The 21,877-nt window shown below is 32.9% G+C and overlaps 2 protein-coding genes across 2 annotated transcripts; both read right to left on the bottom strand.

The window, feature by feature from the left end:
* LOC139892940 (vacuolar protein sorting-associated protein 26A) lies at nucleotides 1-8,684 on the bottom strand. The gene is made up of 11 exons (XM_071876069.1): nucleotides 8,618-8,684; nucleotides 8,465-8,539; nucleotides 8,020-8,094; nucleotides 7,828-7,900; nucleotides 4,133-4,177; nucleotides 3,837-3,948; nucleotides 2,938-3,004; nucleotides 2,385-2,429; nucleotides 1,875-1,930; nucleotides 1,240-1,415; nucleotides 1-498 (listed from the first exon to the last, which is right to left on the bottom strand). Exons 1-11 carry the CDS (start codon nucleotides 8,618-8,620, stop codon nucleotides 317-319), a joined length of 909 nt encoding a protein of 302 aa, XP_071732170.1. The 5' UTR covers nucleotides 8,621-8,684; the 3' UTR covers nucleotides 1-316.
* Nucleotides 8,685-11,165: 2,481 nt separating this feature from the next.
* On the bottom strand, nucleotides 11,166-17,177 carry LOC139889595 (uncharacterized). Its single transcript, XM_071872538.1, has 6 exons — nucleotides 17,066-17,177; nucleotides 16,249-16,589; nucleotides 14,604-14,904; nucleotides 13,569-13,727; nucleotides 12,367-12,665; nucleotides 11,166-11,555 (listed from the first exon to the last, which is right to left on the bottom strand). The coding sequence occupies exons 1-6, from the start codon at nucleotides 17,175-17,177 to the stop codon at nucleotides 11,331-11,333; spliced, it is 1,437 nt and encodes a 478-aa protein (XP_071728639.1). The 3' UTR covers nucleotides 11,166-11,330.
* Nucleotides 17,178-21,877: the final 4,700 nt, after the last annotated feature.

The raw sequence follows: 21,877 nt of genomic DNA, 5'->3' as shown, positions 1-21,877 counted from the left end.
TGAATTTACGAGTGTACGCAAGTAATATTAACAATAAACAAAATCTAAAACCCAGATTTAACTACATAGTTCCCAGAATAAAAAGCATCCATTTCTAATATTTATTTGCGGTTTCACACCATAACAAAAGCACTTCAAACATGAACATACCTCAAATAAATGTTCAGACGCTAGCTTCACCTGAAATTGCAAATTCCAATTCACATAACTTTACTTTGTCTATACAACTTGAAAGATGTCCATAACCTAAGTGCGCAGCAGAACAACTCTCTGCCGGTTGACGCTTTCATCCGATAAAAATTCTTGATCCGGTGAATCAAGTAGTAGTTTCGGCGGTACGGTATATGGTGATTTCCTGCTGCTTAAAGTACCTACGATCTTCTTCATCTACAAGTACAAGATTTAGATAATACTTCACGCTAAATTTGTTGTTGATATTACGATGCGTTGGTGTCAGTTCATAAGGGCTTAGGAAAAGCCTGATTGGTATAGATTCACCTGCAAATAAAATAGAATATGTTGTTTACACTAACTCATACTATTCTTTCAGCGTTTAAAAAATATCTAAAACAAACTTTAATGAGAATTTGGTACAGGTGGCATTTCAAACCATTCATATGTAGATGGGTTGATATTGGTTACATTTTGCCTGCCAAGGATCAAATGAGTTGAGTTTAAACATGAAAACGAGTTGAAACAGGTCAATGGTCAAATAGGTAGAAATTCACCCAAAGTGTATTCATTCTGGGGAGTGTTAACTAACACACCACAAATTGATTAATACATACTATTTATTGTATTGTGGCTATTTTGCCCCTATTTATTGTATTGTGACCATTTAAATGGGTGAGAGAATGTTGAAATTAAATATGGAAAAAATAGTCACAATACAATAAATAGTGTGTATGGATCAATTTGTGGTGTGTTAGTATCACTCCCCATTCAAAATGGATAACCCTGTCCTAATTTTTCTGAAGGCGGATGGATTTTCATCCATGTCCTTGCAAAAGTAAAAAAAAAAAAAAAAAAAAAAAAATAGATTGCAACCTGCAACTAAATAACTTTTTAATGATAATTAGCACATTGATTATTGATTATTCACAATTCACAATAAACCAAAAAGAGAAGGCAGAAATATTTTGGGACTGGACCAAACTGACCTGATTTGATCTAAACATTTTTAACTCATTAACAACAGCCCAACCCGCCCATATTGTGACATCCATAGATAAGCCATACCTCTAACAGGAGCACCATCCATTAATTCAAATTTTGCTAGGGTTTCTGTCTCTACATGAGTGTTGGCACCAGAACCGGTAGATTCTCGTCGCCTGATCTCAAGATCCATATTTTTTAGCTTTATTCTAACAAGAAGAAAATAAATCTTCCCGATGATGACATCTTTCAAATGATACCTAAAGATTTAACATATCGGTTAGCCCAATCATTATCAAGGCAAGATATATATGATTTTAATTGGTACCTTAATCTAGTTAAGTGAGCATAAATCAATGTCCGTATGCATCCACTTTTCCTTTTTATAGATAAATGTTGCATCTAATATCTAATATGATTAGTAAACTAAATTAAAAAAAAAATAACTCTTTTAGTTTTTGTCCACGAATTAAGGTATTATAATAGTAAAAATACAATTTGGGTGACTTTCAACCCCATCTACCATCTTTTCTTTTGCAGTAAATTTTTTTATTTAACACATTTGACTTGCTCCGGATAAAAGACAACCCGAATCATAACTTCATTTGACGTAATGGGGTAGAACCATAACGAGATGCAAACAAAACCGATCTATGACTTAACGGACATATTTGTCATTAACCGGAAAATCTTCAAGTATGATAGTCTGTAAGACTTACTTGCTTTTGTTATACTCAAACTCGATATGAAGACAGTCTTCTATTCCAACTTCCATCTTCCAAGGTTACATGCGTGGGAATGAGAGAAATCAGAAAGCATGATGGGCTAAATTAAAATATATTTATTGCACAATTATACTCAATACGACGTGAACGGAGGTGGCAAGAATATGATAGTAAAAACAGGTTAAATACGGTTGCAACAATGTTTTTTTTTATGAAATATGATTTTTAAACTTTATTAGAATGAATATATCTGGTGAAATACTGTTACAGAAATAATCTAATTTTCTAATACTGATTTAACTTTGGACTCATTTAACTCATTCCCCTTTTGAGCTAAATTTTCTTAATTTGACCCATTTGACCAGTTTAAAACTAAACACAACCCAACTGATCCACTCATTATATGTGGACAGATATTGCCACCTGTAGATATGGTCACAAATAGAATCAAATCTCTCGAAATACAGATTTACACAAATGGAAATATCATGACAGATCACAGACCTTAATGCTGTTGTTAATTGATGGAGGCGGGCTAAAGTTCCGAACCTACAAAGAAAAAAATAACAGCCCAGAATGGGTGAATACAATAGTGTTGGCAATGTAACAGTGACGTAATGTGGTATGTCATGCTCATGGTGTTTTATTAAGAAAACGAGAAGTGAAATTAAGTTGGTTAAAACAAAATATGAAGGTTAATTTCGCATTATTAGAATGCAATAATGCTTTGTGAAAGACTACTGCGGTGAGCAAGAGAAAGAAATGGCCTCGTGTTGCTCTATAATTATCCTCCTCTAGTTCCAATTTTTACAAATACCAAATTTGTATTTGTTTCTTAGTATTGTAGCTAGAAAGGTCGATAACGAGTTTTACCATTTCTGAATACAGGGGAAGAAGTTTGTGTTGGCCAAATGCACTTATCTTTTCGACAAATAGCTGAATATATAAGTATTTTGATACAGAATTACAAAGAAAAACATAAAATTGAGGCATTTCATTTTCAAGCTATAACCCTCAAAGCGAGTGTACGAAGGTGGATATGGATAGGCATTCTCACCACAAAATCTTGGTAGTGTGTTATGCTACCAGCATAGCCCCGACTGATTGTTACCTTCAGAACATACCTGAGACAGAAGAGCAAAGAAATTTTTACAAGTTTCAAGATAGGTAATATTACTCCGTATTTCATCATGACATGTTTAATCAAGAATGTGGTGCAATGGGACAAAAGCACGCGTTAAATGAATCCATTTTTCAAACAAGTTCTAAATCTGTTGCCTTAAAGTATCTAGCGCCCGGACAGTAACCAGCTAGCCAACTTGATCAGCCAACTTGATCAAGATGACCTATTTTACTTGTTACTACTAGATAACCAGAACAAGAATAATCACTTCAGAAAAGAGAAAAACCATGAACCATGCTAAAGCCAGCGACAATGTGAAGGAAGATGGATAATCAGAAGTTAATAGTTCAAGTTAGGACTCGATGAATAGTTCAATTTATATTTATACTGGTGTGACCACAACAACAACAATACCCAATCCCACGAATATGAGGTATGTGGGAGGTGAGATGAGATGTAGACAATAATTCCTCCACCCTAAAGTAAAAGGGAAACCGTTTTTCCACCTACGGATAGAAAAAGTCATATCTCCCTTTGCTTAATAAACATAGAATAATACGCTCATAGATATAAGTACGGAAATAAATAAAAAATGATACATATTCAAGGATGTTACACAAGCCTAACAATATGTATATATGTATATATACAGATATAACGCACAACAATAAAACAAATACCATAAACAAATATAAATATATTAGTATGTGTTATCAAAAATGGGCAAAACTGTAAACGCCTACCACCAACATCCCAGAGACTGTGATGTACATGAAATTGAGTTCATGGTTTAATACTTCTATTGTCATTTGAACTTGGATTAAGAAAGTTACCTCAGCCGCACATTTACACCATTGTATGTCTCGTACGGCATTTCAACAGTAGAGAATTCAAAAGGAAATGTTTTCTTTTCATATATGTCACCAGGAACATCCAATTCACGAACTACATGGCGAAAGGTAGGAGAGTAAGTAGCGGACAAAAAGAATAGTATATTTATATTAGAGACAAAAGTTGAGACAGATGAAAAAAGTAAAATAATAATAAAATAACTTAGTAGTACTAATGTTTATTTAACAATGCGTCAAGGCATCAAAAAATCATGAGTAATTACGTCAGACAAACTTACCAAGAGAGGTGAAGTCATAAAAGTTGCCTCTATCGAAATAAATTTCTGCAAAAGGAAATAGTAGGTCAATATATTTGGGGGAACCAACATGGGAAACTGCCCGAAGAACTGCTTTAAAAACTTATGACAATCACAGGAAATCGATATAAACAGAGATGGGCCTGAAGTTGTGAAGATAGCCCATAGAGCCTACAAGTCATCAACTAAACAGAGATGGGCCTGAAGTTGTGAATATAGCCCTAAAGCCTACAAGTCATCAACTGTCATAAGCATGCCATATACAACAACAACAACAATACCCAATCCCATGAATGTAGAGTATGGGGGAGGTGGAATGTAGACAATCATTCCTTGTACCCTAGATTAGAAGGAAGTCACTACTCCACCCGCGGGTATAGAACCCGCGACTAGATAAGATCGTCCCTCCCTCTACTCGAGAGCCAAGAGATTGCTTCCCAAAGGACCTCCAGCCAGAAATGCTCATCAAAACGAAATAGTGCTGGCATACGTACCTGTGAGAGTTATGTGCGCCTAGGCAGATACAACCATACAAAGTATCCATAAAAGAAGACACATATAGTAGTGATGCACAACGGTATGACATATAGCATGAATAATATAATGCGCAGTGATATGTAATATCAAGTAGACATACAAACAAGTAAAATACACACACGCGCACACACCCACACATAAGCATGTATAAAAACCTATACCTAAACATATAGACATATAGATACATAGGTATATATACCTAGGTACAGATACATACATACGTATATACATGCACCTAGATACATAGAAACATATACAGCTACAAACATATACATGAGTACCTATATATAACCTAAAAACATACACATAGATACCGAGGCCTATACACGTATACATATAAACATAGGTGCAAACACCTATACGTAGATACATATTGATATCGCTCAAATTATACATATTTATTATCGCGATATCGGTTCTTTATTGTTGTTTATTCGAAGAAATGTGAAGACTTTTGTTATTTATTGAGCTAAAATGATAAATATAGCTCCAGAGGTCTTCGGGTTAGTGTTTTGGTGATTTCTTGCTAAGTATTTGTGATATTTGAGCTTAAAGTACGTTTGGATGCAAGAAAATGAAGTTTTGCCGAGTCTGGAGGGTATCACGACCGTGATAGGTGGTGTCCCGGTCGTAATAGGTTGGCAGGGATTGACAGAATTCGAAATTGGTTGATCACGGTCGCGATAAGGCTATCGCGGTCGCGATGCTGTTTGTGGATCCCGATCGCAATAAGGCTATCGCGGTCGCGATGCGGGCTCGAACTGGTGACTTTTTGTTCTACTATAAATACTCGAGGAGTGCAGTTTTCCAGCTACGAATTAAAGGGTTCTTTGAAGATCAAAACCCTACCATTGAAGACTTGCTCATTATTTACTTCTATTCAGTTAATCATTACAATTGGTGCTCGTTTTTATTATCAGTTTATCTTGTAATCATGAATACTATTGTTTTTCATTGTTTGATTGTTCTTTGTTATTTTAATATGCTAGGCTAAATTAGTTTAGTGTTTGCTTGAATGTGAAACTACAAGTATTGGATTGTTCTATCTTATGGATTTAATGTTTTGATGATTGAAATTGATTGTGTTTGGTTAAAGATTCATTCTTATGCATGTTCTTAGTTCTTAATTCAATTACATAGGTTGTTAATCATTTAATGTGAGTTAGATTTGAGATGCAATCTATGCTTCAACACTTAGGTGATCTAGACAATTAAAGAGGAGATTTCAAGTGATTGTGTCATTGATTTAATTGGTAATTGAAAGACTAGTGAATTGCATGATAGTGAAATTGTTACAAGTGATTGTGATAATTAGGACTTTATGTGAATTTAGTCCAAATCAAGTCTCATTAGTTTCTATCAAATATAGTTTAATTTATTGAAGTGAGTTTATGTGAGTTTACCAGCTTTGATTGATTAGTACTTTGTGAAAAGTCATACAACTATATTCAAAAACATAATAATCGATAATAATTGCAAGGACAATCCATACGAGTAGTGAATCATTCAAGTGGACACTGTTTTATCTTTATTGTTAATTTATTTCGTTTTACTTCGCGTTGATTGCGTGAATTGAAATACAAACCAAAACTTTTAAACTGAATTCTAGGATAATTATTAGTGTTAAGATCTTGATTAAACTGCTCTCTGTGGAACGAACTGGTCAATTACTTATAAATTACTGCATGATCGGGTTATAGTTGCGTGTAAGTGTGTGATAATTGTTAAGTTTTTTAGCTAGTTATTTTAAGGTACGATTTCACATATCACATATACTGACCATCGAATAACCTGTAAATACAACGGGGAAATATGAAAACAATAATGCAAGTTGTGATGACAACTAGGTATCTTCAAGTATATGTAGAATCGTACAAAATGAAAAAATAACGATTCATATATCATAAAGCTTGATCTAAAATAGTCCATGCAAAAGTAAATAAAATAAGGTATAAGTATCGATGTCGGTGAGAGCCTAAAAGCATTTGGCCCCTAGTTATAACGTTCCCATTTTGGGTACACTAGATGTGGAACCGGGTTCAAGACTTGTTAGCATAGAGTGAGATCAGGGGATCAACAAGTCCTACATGATCTACAATTCTATCGTGTTCATTATTTAAAATTCTGTTTAGTTTATTATTTGAATTTCTGTTCAAGTTTCCTTATTTCAAATTCTGTTTTGTTATTTAAATTCACGTGGATGGAGTTTTTTAAAAAAAGTTTTTGTTTACTATAAATATTCATGTAACTCCATTAGTGAAGATATTCTCAAGAATAATTATTTTTGCTTTGATTTTTTTTTTTTTTTTTTTTTTTTTTTAACAGCAGTTTGGGAGCACCCAGGGGACTAAACCACCCACGCGATCATCTCCCGCAGTTGCATAACCCGCCCCCAACTGATGCCCTGGAGGAAACCCGGACCAAACCAAGGGCATGGCCGGTAAAACCCCTTCTCCCCGCTGCCCCCACAACACGATGTGCGAAAGGCGACCTTGGGTGGATTTCAAGATCAAGTGAATATCCTTGTGTGCAATGTTGCCACCCCAGGGAATCGAACTCCCAACCTCTAACAAAGAGGTATGGGTCATTACCACTGGACTAACAACATAAGGATATTTTTGCTTTGAGTTTAATTCTTCCGTTTACAATTTTGAAAGCATTTTGTTCTTTTCAACTCTCTCGTCCCTATCAGCACCTAAATAACTGAAGAATAATTTAAGGATTTACAAGTGATTTGATTTTCTGAAACGTACCAATAACATTCTCCTTCAGTTAATGCTTCTCACATTTTTCAGAGACAGATCGAGAAATTATAGTTTCAAATTTATTATTTATTATTTTATTACTTTAAATATTTATCTTTCTAGCAAAAAAATCAAATGCTTTTATACAAAATAGATTATCACTAGTGTTAGGAAATGTCAGTGACTCACTAAATCATAAACATATTGTGTAGATTCCAAGTTGCAACCCTGTGTCCTACCCGTTTAATCATACCAAAAACTTACGTATAAGACATGAAACAAATTAGAAACTTCTCAATATAATCCTACAGACGTATAACATTTGCAGTGATTAAGGTTATATTTTTCCAGGCCGCCCTAATGAAAATTTAATAATATTTGAAGAAGAATACATACCAATCTGACCAAGGAGTTCTATTTTAATACCATTATGCTCAACCTTCTTCCCTTGCACCGGTTCTAAAGAAATCTGAAATTATAGACACGGCATGTTATAATCAATGGCCTGTGTATTAAGAAAAAATTTGTATGTAACATGGCTTGTACCATGGTTCTCAACGTTAACAACAAAAACATCACAGACAATACCTTTCCAGCGATCGTTTCTTGACTTTGGAAAAGGGGAACCAGTGCCATCTGACCATTTTCCTTCTTCAATGGAACCTAAGAAGAGTAATACAGAACACCATTACAGAAGTACAACCATGTGTAACGCTACAGTTAAAGCTTACACATTGTTCACCCAGTAAAACGCTCCAGCAGCACGATACTTCAACACGAAAGAGTATGCAATATAAATAAAAGATGTAGCCTAAACACTTCATATTTTTACAGATATCAGAAGATAACAAAACTAGCATGCTTATATACACGAAATTAGGGCTTCCGTGAAACAAGCTTTAAAATCAACATAGAAAAACATTTATTAAATTAGAAACATACTAAGCAGATAGATTAAGCGATACATATATAAGCATAAAAAATGGTATACTAATCATCAATCTAGAATCAAAAACAAGAAAAGAAGACATACCTGCTTTCGAGTTTTAGCATCATTAAGAGTGATTGAAATATTACAAGCCGGCTTAAAAGCCCCTAATATGTAATTCTGATCAACAAAAGACAAACAGATCAATTCAGATTTCATTGCAACAATAACAGTTTCAGCATCTCAGTAATATCTTACCATTCCGAGAACTATCGATTTCGGCTCTTAAAATTCTTCTATTGAACTCGGTCTCAAAAGTTAAAACCTAAAATCAAAGTATATCATTTCAACAAATTACTTATGATAAACAAAAGCAAAATAAATATATGTATATGTTAAGCATAAGCTATTGATTGAACGTGTGTTAACACATTAGATGCCGGTGCGATAGATAAAAACCCTAACATACTAATACTACAAAGTTAAAGCAGAATTTCCTTCAATTTCCGTTCGAAAACCTAATTTAACTAGATTTTAGTAACAATTAATGTAAATTGAAATGATATGAAATATATATGAACTTACCGGAACGTTGATCGGAGAAAACAATGGCCCGATCTGCGTAGAGAGGAGGTGATCTGGCGATTTGATTATGGCAGAGTTAAAATAAAAAGTTAAATAAATAAATAAAATAAATAATAAACTAATAAAATAAGGTGACAGATGGCTGTAGTGACGATATCACTCGGTGGCACGTGGTCATAAAAATAGGCCCATTTGACCAGTTAAATATAGAGGGCCCAACTTTTTTTTGCGAGTTGAGTTGAAACCGAGGTGATTTCAAATTGTTTCTGTATTTTATTGTAGTGTATGCAATGCAAATTCAAGTAATAACAATATAATTTTAATATTTAATTTTAAATAATAACTATTCAATTCAATTTTATATAATGACAATGTAGTTTTGAACCCCACTAAAACTTACCGAATTCTCATTATATTTAATCTTCTTTAATTTATAATCAAATTCACATAACTTATTGTTTTAAATGTCTGAAAAAATTAATAATTGTTGAATAAAAAATAATAATCGTTATATACACATTTGTGTACGTTAACATCTTATAGGATTATCGTTAAAAATATCGAAAGAAAATATATCTAAGAGAACAAAATAAATAAAATATAACAATGTATTCTAAAATTTTAAGAACAAAACAATTTTATAAAAAATGTCACATGCCTAGCATGGCTCAAATAAAATAATGTCAAAATGCAATTAAAAAACAAAAATGCAATTGGCCTATTAGAATTTGACATTTGAAAGAAAAAAAAAAATGCGAGACCAATTGGTTTCTACAGTGCCAAGTCATCATTTCGATCAATAAAAAAATGATGTTGACTTACACCATTTAGAGGTTAGATTCAATAAAAAATTATTGACTTACACCATTTAGAGGTTAATTAGATTATCAAGAACTACAAATTATTAATTATAAAAGACTAATGATACTTCCACAATTACTTTTGAGAAATCTACTCCTTATGTTCAATTAATAATACATAATGTATAAATATATTATATTATATATGTTTCATAATATTAGTGGATCTATCAAATTTATATGTACATATCTTTGCCTAAGAAAGAAACTCCATCATTACTCCGTAACTACTAAGTATAATATACTTAAACATGAAGAGTATAAACTTCTATTTTAGGGCATTGTCTAGGGTAGGATTGAACCGAACTTGAGTCAAGCAGTAAGAAATTAAGCTCGACTCGTTCAAAAATTACTTTGTTCGAAATCTACTCAAACTCGATAGAAAAAATATAGCTTGTTCAAGTTCGAACTCGAATATTTTTGTTTGTTCGTGTTCGAACTCGTTATTCATTTAACTTTGTTTGTTTACGAGCTAAAATATAAGCTTGAATTTGAGCTCAATTAGAACTCGGATTCAAGCTCGATTGGACTCGTTTACGATCATATAAAGATCTTTGTATAACTAATATTTCATGGATAATTTATAAAAATTAACTAAATATTTAAATTATGATTTAGTTGTGTAATGTTTACATTTATAAATATCACATTTCTAAATTTTGATTTAGTTGTGTAATGTTTATATTTATAAATTTTACATTTCAACCTTTAACTTGATGCTATCCTTACAGGAAACAGAGTTTACGCGTCCATGTCGATTCACTTTTTGCAAAAAAAACTTGGAGAACACAACTTTCTTTAAAAAAATTTAGAGATACTTTCATTCCACTTCTATTTTTATACCTTCAGATTTCCACTTTCATTCATATGAAAGTGGTAAAGTACGTATAGATCGGGCACAATGTAGCCTTCAAAAAGACAAGAAGCTGCAAAACATAATTTAACCTTCAACGAAAGAAAGAAGCTGCTGAACACATATCTCAAAGCAGCCGTTTATCAGACATCACGACAAGATTACAAGCAGACCACAAAGTGAAACCAATCAGATTTAATCACTCACAGCCTTATCCCCTGATATGAATGGACAACCCAACACCAAGGTGGAAATCAAATAAGTTACAGTATCGTATAAACCCATAAAGGATTCTGTTATTTTTTTTTTTTTTGACGGCGGTTAGATGGTTAGTCACGCACACACGCAAGGAAGAAACCCGGGATCGAATCCCCTTGCAGGAATTAAATCTGGTAAAACTTCCCCCCCTGGAATCGAACCTGCGCCACTTCAATGAGCGGTGAACACGGGCCCGCCCCAAAGGAGCTGGTACCACTCAGGCTGATGCCTCGGTGGTTATAAAGGATTCTGTTATTATATATAGATACAGAATTTGGGCCAAAGGAGGCGTAGCTCTAGAAGTTGCATATCATCCTGACTACAGAAAATCAAATGTGTGTCGTTGTACATTATTATCATGTATGATACAGACTATTCAAAATTGTGAAAGTGATAAAATAAAATCTGACATATATTAATTATCTTCTTGATCTTGACTGTTTGATCTGATGTTCAGAATCTGGGAGGCGACAATCTTGGAAAGCTCGCTAATAGCAGCTTGAACTTGATCGGTTTCCCTTGGCACCGACCATATTTCGGATTGTGAGTTCAAACCACTGTATTCGCTGGCTGCAACCCTCGTCTTTTTGGACGTAACAACTACTTTTTCAAGATCTGCTTGTGATAATGGTCTTGGCAACTGCATAAAGACAAAGAAACCATATCGATATCGGATCTCCATTGAAGTTGAAGGGTTCTTCAATAACCAATGCAAATTAATTGTTCCCAAAGCATGAATCAAGTACACTACAATGTGGAGGGGCAAAATGGGCAGTTTGACGGTTCAGAAAGATTTTAATTTCTTTTAGTTGTAATAATGGATGAAGTTGGGATAGACCTGAAACACTTTTTGCCCAAAGTTTTTTTAACCTTAAGAATAACGGGTGGGATATATATAAAAGTTACAAGGTTTTTCCCATTTGGGTTACCCAGGAGAGCGAGTATTCCGACCCATACTCTAACGTACGCGGCTCAGCCAGCTTAATCCGTAGCCGTTTCCAACCCATCGCAGGCCCCAGGAGATACGAACCTGAGACGTGACAAGTTTTGCAAAGATACAAAGCCCCAACCATTAGGCCGTCTTATATGAATAAAATAATACCAGATTAATCCATGTTTTTGAAGAAACATTACTAAACAGAACCTACGTGACTACCAAAGACATATTCAAGCGAAAACCAAGGATATTTTCCAGTCAAAAAGATTCAGATTTGGTTGACCGAAAACACACCTCATTTGAAAAAAGGTCCAATTAATACAATATTAGTGACATATAATGATTTCAACATGATATATAATACAAAATAATAAATAATAATCTAGATATTAAAAATTATGAGGTTGAAGGTTGAGTGCAAAAACAAACTTAGGGGGACATTCAAGATTTCAAGCCATTAAAATTGTTAATTAGATCATTGTTAAATAGATATAAAAGACGGTAGGATACTAACATCTGAAGGCGCCGTCCCCTTCTTCTCGTCGTCGAGTAGATCTCTGACTGGAAAATAGGCTGCCTGCTTGCAAAGTTCCAAAAGATCTGAACCAGTATAACCTTCACACATGGCAGCTATCGAGTCAAAGTCAATGTTGTCTTCTACTCTCTCACCCTTTAAAATCACCTTCAAAATTGAAGCCCGTTCTCTGCGATCAGGTACCCCGATCTCAAATGCCTGTGGAAGGCGTCTTAGAATTGCTTCATCAAGCTCTGAAGGACGATTAGTTGCTGCAAGAACCATCACTCGAGCATTCTCTACATGAAACCAACAGCTCAAATTTTCAACAGAAAAGATATAAGGCTACAGGGGATACAGATAGAAGATGCACAAACGGGTCTGAGCCCGAGACTAGTAAAAATCTGAACCGAAGAGGCCCAGTCATGTATAGTATGTAAAATTGTTTTTCCGTATAATATACATGTAAGTTTCTAGATTTCAATGTTTCCATACTATTTAACCTTTAACTTTTGTATGGGTCAAATATTATCATATGTACAAAAAAAATGTGTTGTTAGCGGTACCAAGACGGCCGTCGCAATGGATTTACTTGTGTACCGTCGCCACGGATCTAGAAAGGTCAGCGATTAAACAACGGTAAAAACTGTCAACACCGGTAAAAAACGGTCAAAGATCTTAGAAAAATGGTCAAGACGAGGTCGGGATGGATTTTGACCAATGTTGACTTTTAATTTAATTTAATATATATTTAAACATAAATATTAAATATTATTTCAAATTTAAGGCAAATATTCCAATATAAACATAGATATTTGACTTTAATTTTACGTATTTATGTTTGAAATATATATTAAAAGTCAACGTTAGTCAACATCCATCTCGACCCCCCGACGCTCCAAGGGCCCGATCGTCTCGACCCCGTCTCGCGTCTTTTACAACCATGATTGTTGGTGTATTTATATGCGTTACAGAAAGAAACTTCCTAACAAGATAAAAATTATCCTAGTAAAATATGTTCTAATTTTAGTTTTACTTAAAACCCATATTTACTTTGAAGATTTTTCCAACTATCATAAACAATCCCTTTTTTCATGCAAAGGACTGGGTCTTTATAGACCTCTCGGACAAACATTAAGACAGCTTAAAAGAATAGCAGTTAGAAAATACAGAGATATGAAGGCTATCAGTAGACAACTTACGGTCTGTGGTAAAACCATCCCATAAAGACATAAACTCGGTCTTCATATTAGTTAATGCTTCATGGTCTGTAGTTCTCCGCTGACCAAGAAAACTATCGACCTCATCGATAAATATTATGGCAGGCTGTAGCTTATGTGCCAAACTGAAAACAGCAGCCACTGCAAATAACGATCATCATTATTAGTGAATACTTTGTACAGAAATTTAAAAAAAATATATAAAAAAATTTAACACTCTCTAGAACATAACTAATAAGTAACTATCTCCAATCACAGCATTAAATACTCAGTTACACTTACACAAGCGGTAGATAGTTTATCTCTAATTCAATTACTTACAGGTAATATGGGTTTTACTCAAGGTCGTAAAAAACGCTAATCAAATCAGGGTTAATCGGCAGGAACTTTGAGGTATGAATCGGCCAAATTGGGGATTAACTGGATTGGATTTTTTATACAATTAAATATTAAATTTCTAAATTATGTGTAAAGATAGGAAAAAAGCCATAAACATAAAAACATAAACTTTAACATAATTGTCTATAAATTCTAATTTAAATTTAAATTTAAATTCAAAATAAAAACTAAATCCAACTTGCCCGACGAAATCCGAATTTTACACATTGACCGGCATTGACCGATTAACTAAACGGAATTTGAAATTCTAATCAGCATGATTCCCAATAAGGATTAATCAGGAATTAATCATAATTTTCACAGCCATGATTTTACTTTAGCATTTACATAGAAAAGCCATAAAAAATGTACTCTAAGCAATGTAAATATAATTCATACTACACCAGAGAAGTGTTTAGATCCATCAATTATAATGTGCTGATCTACATTTTTTTATAAAAAAGTAGCTACCAACCTGTTATACAAGTAGATAAAGAGTTTTCGGAAGTGTGTTTGATATTGCTTATCTACTGTAATAATAAGTATATACGCAGTTGTAAAAGCAATCTGAAACACCCCCTAAAACCCTACAGAAAAGAACTGAACATTTAAAAAGACAATTACAGTTAAAACACTCACCTAGTTTTTGAGCGTCTCCAAACCACTTGCTCATAAGATCTGATATTCTGACATTAATGAAAACAGCCCCCGACTCTTTCGCAATAGCTTTTGCAAGCATAGTCTTCCCTGTACCAGGTGGGCCATACAACAAAACACCTTTTTGCGGACCAAGAAGCTTCCCGTAAGAAAAAAGCTCAGGCCTACGTAAAGGTAATATTACCAATTCATATAGTGATTGCTTGATCGAGTCCAACCCTCCAATCGAATTGAACTCCACATCAATGTGATCAGGGTTTATCACGTTGCACGCAATGACATCCTGTTATGCCCCAAACAGAGTTATCAAACAATTAATTAAATATTATTACATTAAACGTGTTTTTTTCAGACACCCTTCTCTTCAAAGATTCTCTTGTACAACACAAAGACAGTTTTACAAGAAATGCAATATCATTAGACCACGCGAGACCGTCTGAAGTACCCATCATGTCATAACATCATGCTACAAGCACTTGGATCATAAAAAAAACAGTACTAATAGGACGTTTGACTGAGCTTATTTTTACACCTTATGGGCTTACTTGAATATGGTAAAGCCAACAAGCTACAAGTTAAATGCATTCCTACGCATTTTAAGAAGAAAAAAAACAGAGCATATAGAGTGTTTGGCTAAGCTTAATTTTATACCCATGGGCTTACTTGAATATACAACAGCTGGTAAGCTCCGTTATTGGTGCTTGTGAACATACAAAAGCTTTAGCTCATGTCTTGTTACACATTACATTACACATATATACTAAACCTCAACATGTGATGAACATGTAACGAATAGTACTATTAAATTTTATTATTTTACAAAAACAATATTTTTTAGCTTTTTATACAACAATTTTTTTACTACAAACCCATGGAAGCATAATGTTACGAGGTCGTTGAATGTATATATATAAATCGCTAATTTGCTTACAATCATATCGCAGCAACGCTCTGGCTCAAATTCCACTAGTTCAAACCGAAACTTGATTCGGGATGCCCACAATCGTTTAAGCGTACAAAGTCAATAAAACTTAAAACTTAACATGAAATACATTTCTTCCTTTTATTACAGGTAAAACTGTAAAACTCTAATACTTTAATACATACATTCATCGGAACATACATATAATTAAAAATACTACTCCCTCCGTCTCAATTTAATAGTCCCCTTCTGACTTTTGAAGTCTTTCTTTACCAACTTTGACTTAAAATATCTTTAATTGTTTTATCTATTATGTGATGAAATTTATATAAATTTGATTTATATAAATTTCACTAAAATATATAAATATCTTTATTGGGCTTTAAACGTGTTTTCATTTATATAAATTTCATTAAATAATACTCAGTATATAACACAAACAAAAATATTTAAGTACAGAAATACTTGAAAAGCTAAACACGTACTTTCATCACATGATACATAACACAAAAGATTGAAAAGTTAAACGGGACTATTAAAGTGTTACTGATGGAGTACTTAGTATCTCAAATCAATATCATTTTTGCTCAATAACCAAATTATTACTCATAACCCTAAATCCTAAATACTACTTCCTACAAACATAAAACAAATAAGTAAAATATATAAAAGATTAAATAATAATAATAATAACAATAACAATACCTCATAAGGATTAGTATTAATAAGCGGACGACCTAATCGTTTAGAAATTTCTTTTTTATGTTCAAGGGCTTTTTTGGAAGATTCTCGATTAGGATCAAGTTGTCTTAAACCAGCAAACAGAACCAAACAACTTAGGGCTGCGCTGGCAGCATATAATACAAGTTCTTGTAAAAACTTTGTTTCTGTCATCTTTGTTCCGCGATTAATTTCTTTATAAATCTGTAGGTTAGGGTTAATTCGTTGTGTGCGTATGTGTGCGTTCTGGTGGAGATAGATTTTGGTTAGATTAGAAGATAACGGAATGGAACGGGATTTACAGTTTGATGATTTAACCGACAACCCTTTCGTAATTTGCAAGCATTGGACATAAATTATATAATGACGTGAGCCCAGTAGTAGATTAAGGCCCAAATGTAATTTTACTCGAAATATGGGAAATTAGTCCAAATGCACTCAAATACCAGGAAATTAGCCAAAATACACACTTTTTCAAAGTGTTGAAACAGTATACATTTTTTTCAAAAAATTGAAAATATACACCATCCGATAGATCAAAATTTGGTCGACTACTTCATAATGTGGCCGACCACATACATTTATATTGTAGTCGACCAAAAAATAGCAAGGGCGACTAAGTTTTGGTCGACCACATTTTCAACATATGCAGCTGATTTTCATCTGCAACAGTTATTTACATGTTCTTCATACTCAAAAATCATGATTCTTAATTATACTTTTCAACACGAATTGATTTCAGAAAAACGTCCCTAAACATATTCATATGCTTCGTTCTTGACCATATTTCATTAACATCAACAATAGTGTAGCGATTCGATCCGTGTTCTTCGTTTAACCGAAAACGTATCGGATTTGAGCTCCAAAAAGATCTGGAATGATTTGGCGAAATGTAGAAATTCATAAATCGTCATTATGTATTCGTGAATGTATCTGAAAAATCTCAGAATCTAACTCTCAATATCGAGTTCCAATTTCTGAGTCAAATGTTCGGATTGAAAAGTCAACTGAAAATTAATTGATCAAATTCACAAGATACATGTTGTTTCAGGTTATGCTGTTTGTAAGTAACTAGAGGGGGTGAATAGTTACTTAGTCGATTTTTAAACATTTCTTTACGTTTTTTTGGACTTGAACTTGATATAGTGTGACTTGAAATGTTTGTTCTCAAATAATACGTATAAAATATATGTATATGTAATCAAAGAGATAAAGGAAGAGAGAACAAACACAACGATATATAATGGTTCGGGAAGATGTTAACTAATCTTCCTTAATTCACTCCCCAATTCTACGAATTGAGATTTTTCTTCACTATGATACTCCAAACTCGATGGAGTGTCCAGATGCAACACTAGTACTTCGATAAGCCGCAACTTGTGAACCCTTACGTCCCTTTGAAGACTTCACAAATACCTAAAGCTCTTACCACAAGATCCTAATGCACAATCCTAGTGAAAACACAACTACCTTCTAGATCCCTTTAAGAAGATAGTTTACAAGTAAACTTACAACTCAAGCTTACAAGTACTCTTGCTAGAATCACTCTAAAAGATTACAATGAATTATAAGAATGATATCAGAAAGTATAAGAAAATATGAGTGCAAGAGGTGAGTCTTCAAATGCTCCAAGGCTTGGCTTTTATAGGAAAGAGAAATCTTCCTGGAAGCTGTACGGCTCACTGCACAGTCGACCGTGGTTCGACCGTGTACCTCTGACATCTGATTCTTATAGTCATTTTTGTCCTTTGAAAATTGTCATTTTCCCTTGTTGAATAGCTGCAACTAAAAGCCAATTATCTCTGAAATTATCCTCATTACCCTTTTGTTTTTGGACATAAGTGTAGCATGTCCATAAAAGAAGAAAGTCTTCAAGCTTTGACCATTTGTCATTGATTACTTAATAGGGTAATTGCATAATTTTGTCTCTTGACAAAGCATTATCTTTCAAAACTTCATCAACCTTTCTTAATTACTTGTCACTTTGCTAATGGAAGTATTTTGCCCTTTAGAATATTGTTGCATCTTAAATGAACTAGTTTGAATCTAGTTGTAACTTACTTGGAATTTATTATATCAACAACTTACTAGTTCATAATAACACATGCATAAAAATGATACATAAAAGTTATGGGAGAGCAACTCTTGTAGTGACCCGAACTTTTCCATGTTTATATATATTAAATGAAATTGATATTTACATGATTAAGTGTTTCCAACATGTTAAGCAATCAAACTTATTAAGACTTGATTAATTGGAATAGGTTTCATATAGACAAATGACCACCCAAGTTGACCGGTGATTCACGAACGTTAAAACTTGTAAAAACTATACGATGACATATATATGGTTATATATATAGTTAACATGATTTTATTATAAGTATGTATCTCATTAGGTATTTTAACAATGAGTTATATACATAAAAATGAGACTATTAATTTAAGAAACTCGAAAAAGATATATATAACGATTATCGTTATAACAACGTCTTACTAGGTACATATGAATCATATTAAGATATTGATACACTTGGTTAATTATGTTAAATGATAAGTAAATATATTATTAAGTGTATTAACAATGAAATACATATGTAAAAATAAGACTACTAACTTAATGATTTCGAAACGAGACATATATGTAACGATTATCGTTGTAACGACATTTAACTGTATATATATCATACTAAGATATATTATATATAATAATATCATGATAATATAACAATTTAACATCTCATTTGTTATAATAAATAATGGGTTAACAACATTCAACAAGATCGTTAACCTAAAGGTTTCAAAACAACATTTACATGTAACGACTAACGATGACTTAACGACTCAGTTAAAATGTATATACATGTAGTGTTTTAATATGTATTCATACACTTTTTAAAGACTTCAAGACACTTATCAAAATACTTCTACTTAACAAAAATGCTTGCAATTACATCCTCGATCAGTTTCATCAACAATTCTACTCGTATGCACCCGTATTCGTACTCGTACAATACACAACTTTTAGATGTATGTACTATTGGTATATACACTCCAATGATCAGCTCTTAGCAGCCCATATGAGTCACCTAACACATGTGGGAACCATCATTTGGCAACTGGTATGAAATATCTCATAAAATTACAAAAATAGGAGTAATCATTCATGACTTATTTACATGAAAACAAAATTACATATCCTTTATATCTAATCCATACACCAACGACCAAAAACACCTACAAACACTTTCATTCTTCAATTTCCTTCATCTCATTGATCTCTCTCAAGTTCTATCTTCAAGTTCTAAGTGTTCTTCATAAATTCCAAAAGTTCTAGTTTCATAAAATCAAGAATACTTCCAAGATTGCAAGTTTACTTCCAAGTTTTCTAAATCCATTCCAAGTAATCATCCAAGATCAAGAAACCTTTGTTACTTATAGTAGGTTATATTTCTAATACAAGGTAATAATCATATTCAAACTTTAATTCAATTTCTATAACTATAACAATCTTATTTCGAGTGGAAATCTTACTTGAAATTGTTTTCGTGTCATGATTCTGCTTCAAGAACTTTCAAGCCATCCAAGGATCCTTTGAAGCTAGATCTATTTTTCTCATTTTCAGTAGGTTTATCCAAGGAACTTGGGGTAGTAATGATGTTCATAACATTATTCTATTCATACATATAAAGCTATCTTATTCGAAGGTTTAAACTTGTAATCACTAGAACATAGTTTAGTTAATTCTAAACTTGTTCGCAAATAAAAGTTAATCCTTCTAACTTGACTTTTAAAATCAACTAAACACATGTTCTATATCTATATGATATGCTAACTTAATGATTTAAAACCTGGAAACACGAAAAACACCGTAAAACCGGATTTACGCCGTCGTAGTAACACCGCGGGCTGTTTTGGGTTAGTTAATTAAAAACTATGATAAACTTTGATTTAAAAGTTGTTATTCTGGGAAAATGATTTTTATTATGAACATGAAACTATATCCAAAATCTATGGTTAAACTCAAAGTGGAAGTATGTTTTCTAAAATGGTCATCTAGACGTCGTTCTTTCGACTGAAATGACTACCTTTACAAAAACGACTTGTAACTTATTTTTCCGACTATAAACTTATACTTTTTCTGTTTAGATTCATAAAATAAAGTTCAATATGAAACCATAGCAATTTGATTCACTCAAAACGGATTTAAAATGAAGAAGTTATGGGTAAAACAAGATTGGATAATTTTTCTCATTTTAGCTACGTGAAAATTGGTAACAAATCTATTCCAACCATAACTTAATCAACTTGTATTGTATATTATGTAATCTTGAGATACCATAGACACGTATACAATGTTTCGACCTATCATGTCGACACATCTATATATATTTCGGAACAACCATAGACACTCTATATGTGAATGTTGGAGTTAGCTATACAGGGTTGAGGTTGATTCCAAAATATATATAGTTTGAGTTGTGATCAATACTGAGATACGTATACACTGGGTCGTGGATTGATTCAAGATAATATTTATCGATTTATTTCTGTACATCTAACTGTGGACAATTAGTTGTAGGTTACTAACGAGGACAGCTGACTTAATAAACTTAAAACATCAAAATATATTAAAAGTGTTGTAAATATATTTTGAACATACTTTGATATATATGTATATATTGTTATAGGTTCGTGAATCAACCAGTGGTCAAGTCTTACTTCCCGACGAAGTAAAAATCTGTGAAAGTGAGTTATAGTCCCACTTTTAAAATCTAATATTTTTGGGATGAGAATACATGCAGGTTTTATAAATGATTTACAAAATAGACACAAGTACGTGAAACTACATTCTATGGTTGAATTATCGAAATCGAATATGCCCCTTTTTATTAAGTCTGGTAATCTAAGAATTAGGGAACAGACACCCTAATTGACGCGAATCCTAAAGATAGATCTATTGGGCCTAACAAACCCCATCCAAAGTACCAGATGCTTTAGTACTTCGAAATTTATATCATATCCGAAGGGTGTCCCGGAATGATGGGGATATTCTTAAATATGCATCTTGTTAATGTCGGTTACCAGGTGTTCACCATATGAATGATTTTTATCTCTATGTATGGGATGTGTATTGAAATATGAAATCTTGTGGTCTATTGTTACGATTTGATATACATAGGTTAAACCTATAACTCACCAACATTTTTGTTGACGTTTAAAGCATGTTTATTCTCAGGTGAATACTAAGAGCTTCCGCTGTTGCATACTAAAATAAGGACAAGATTTGGAGTCCATGCTTGTATGATATTGTATAAAAACTGCATTCAAGAAACGTATTTCGATGTAACATATTTGTATTGTAAACCATTATGTAATGGTCGTGTGTAAACAGGATATTTTAGATTATCATTATTTGATAATCTACGTAAAGCTTTTTAAACCTTTATTTATGAAATAAAGGTTATGGTTTGTTTTAAAAATGAATGCAGTCTTTGAAAAACTTCTCATATAGAGGTCAAAACCTCGCAACGAAATCAATTAATATGGAACGTTTTTAATCAATAAGAACGGGACATTTCAGTTGGTATCCGAGCGTTGGTCTTAGAGAACC

The sequence above is a fragment of the Rutidosis leptorrhynchoides genome, chromosome 2 (assembly GCF_046630445.1).
Source record: "Rutidosis leptorrhynchoides isolate AG116_Rl617_1_P2 chromosome 2, CSIRO_AGI_Rlap_v1, whole genome shotgun sequence".
In the NCBI taxonomy this organism is placed as follows: Eukaryota; Viridiplantae; Streptophyta; class Magnoliopsida; order Asterales; family Asteraceae; genus Rutidosis; species Rutidosis leptorrhynchoides.
This window is presented reverse-complemented; position numbering and strand designations above follow the sequence as displayed.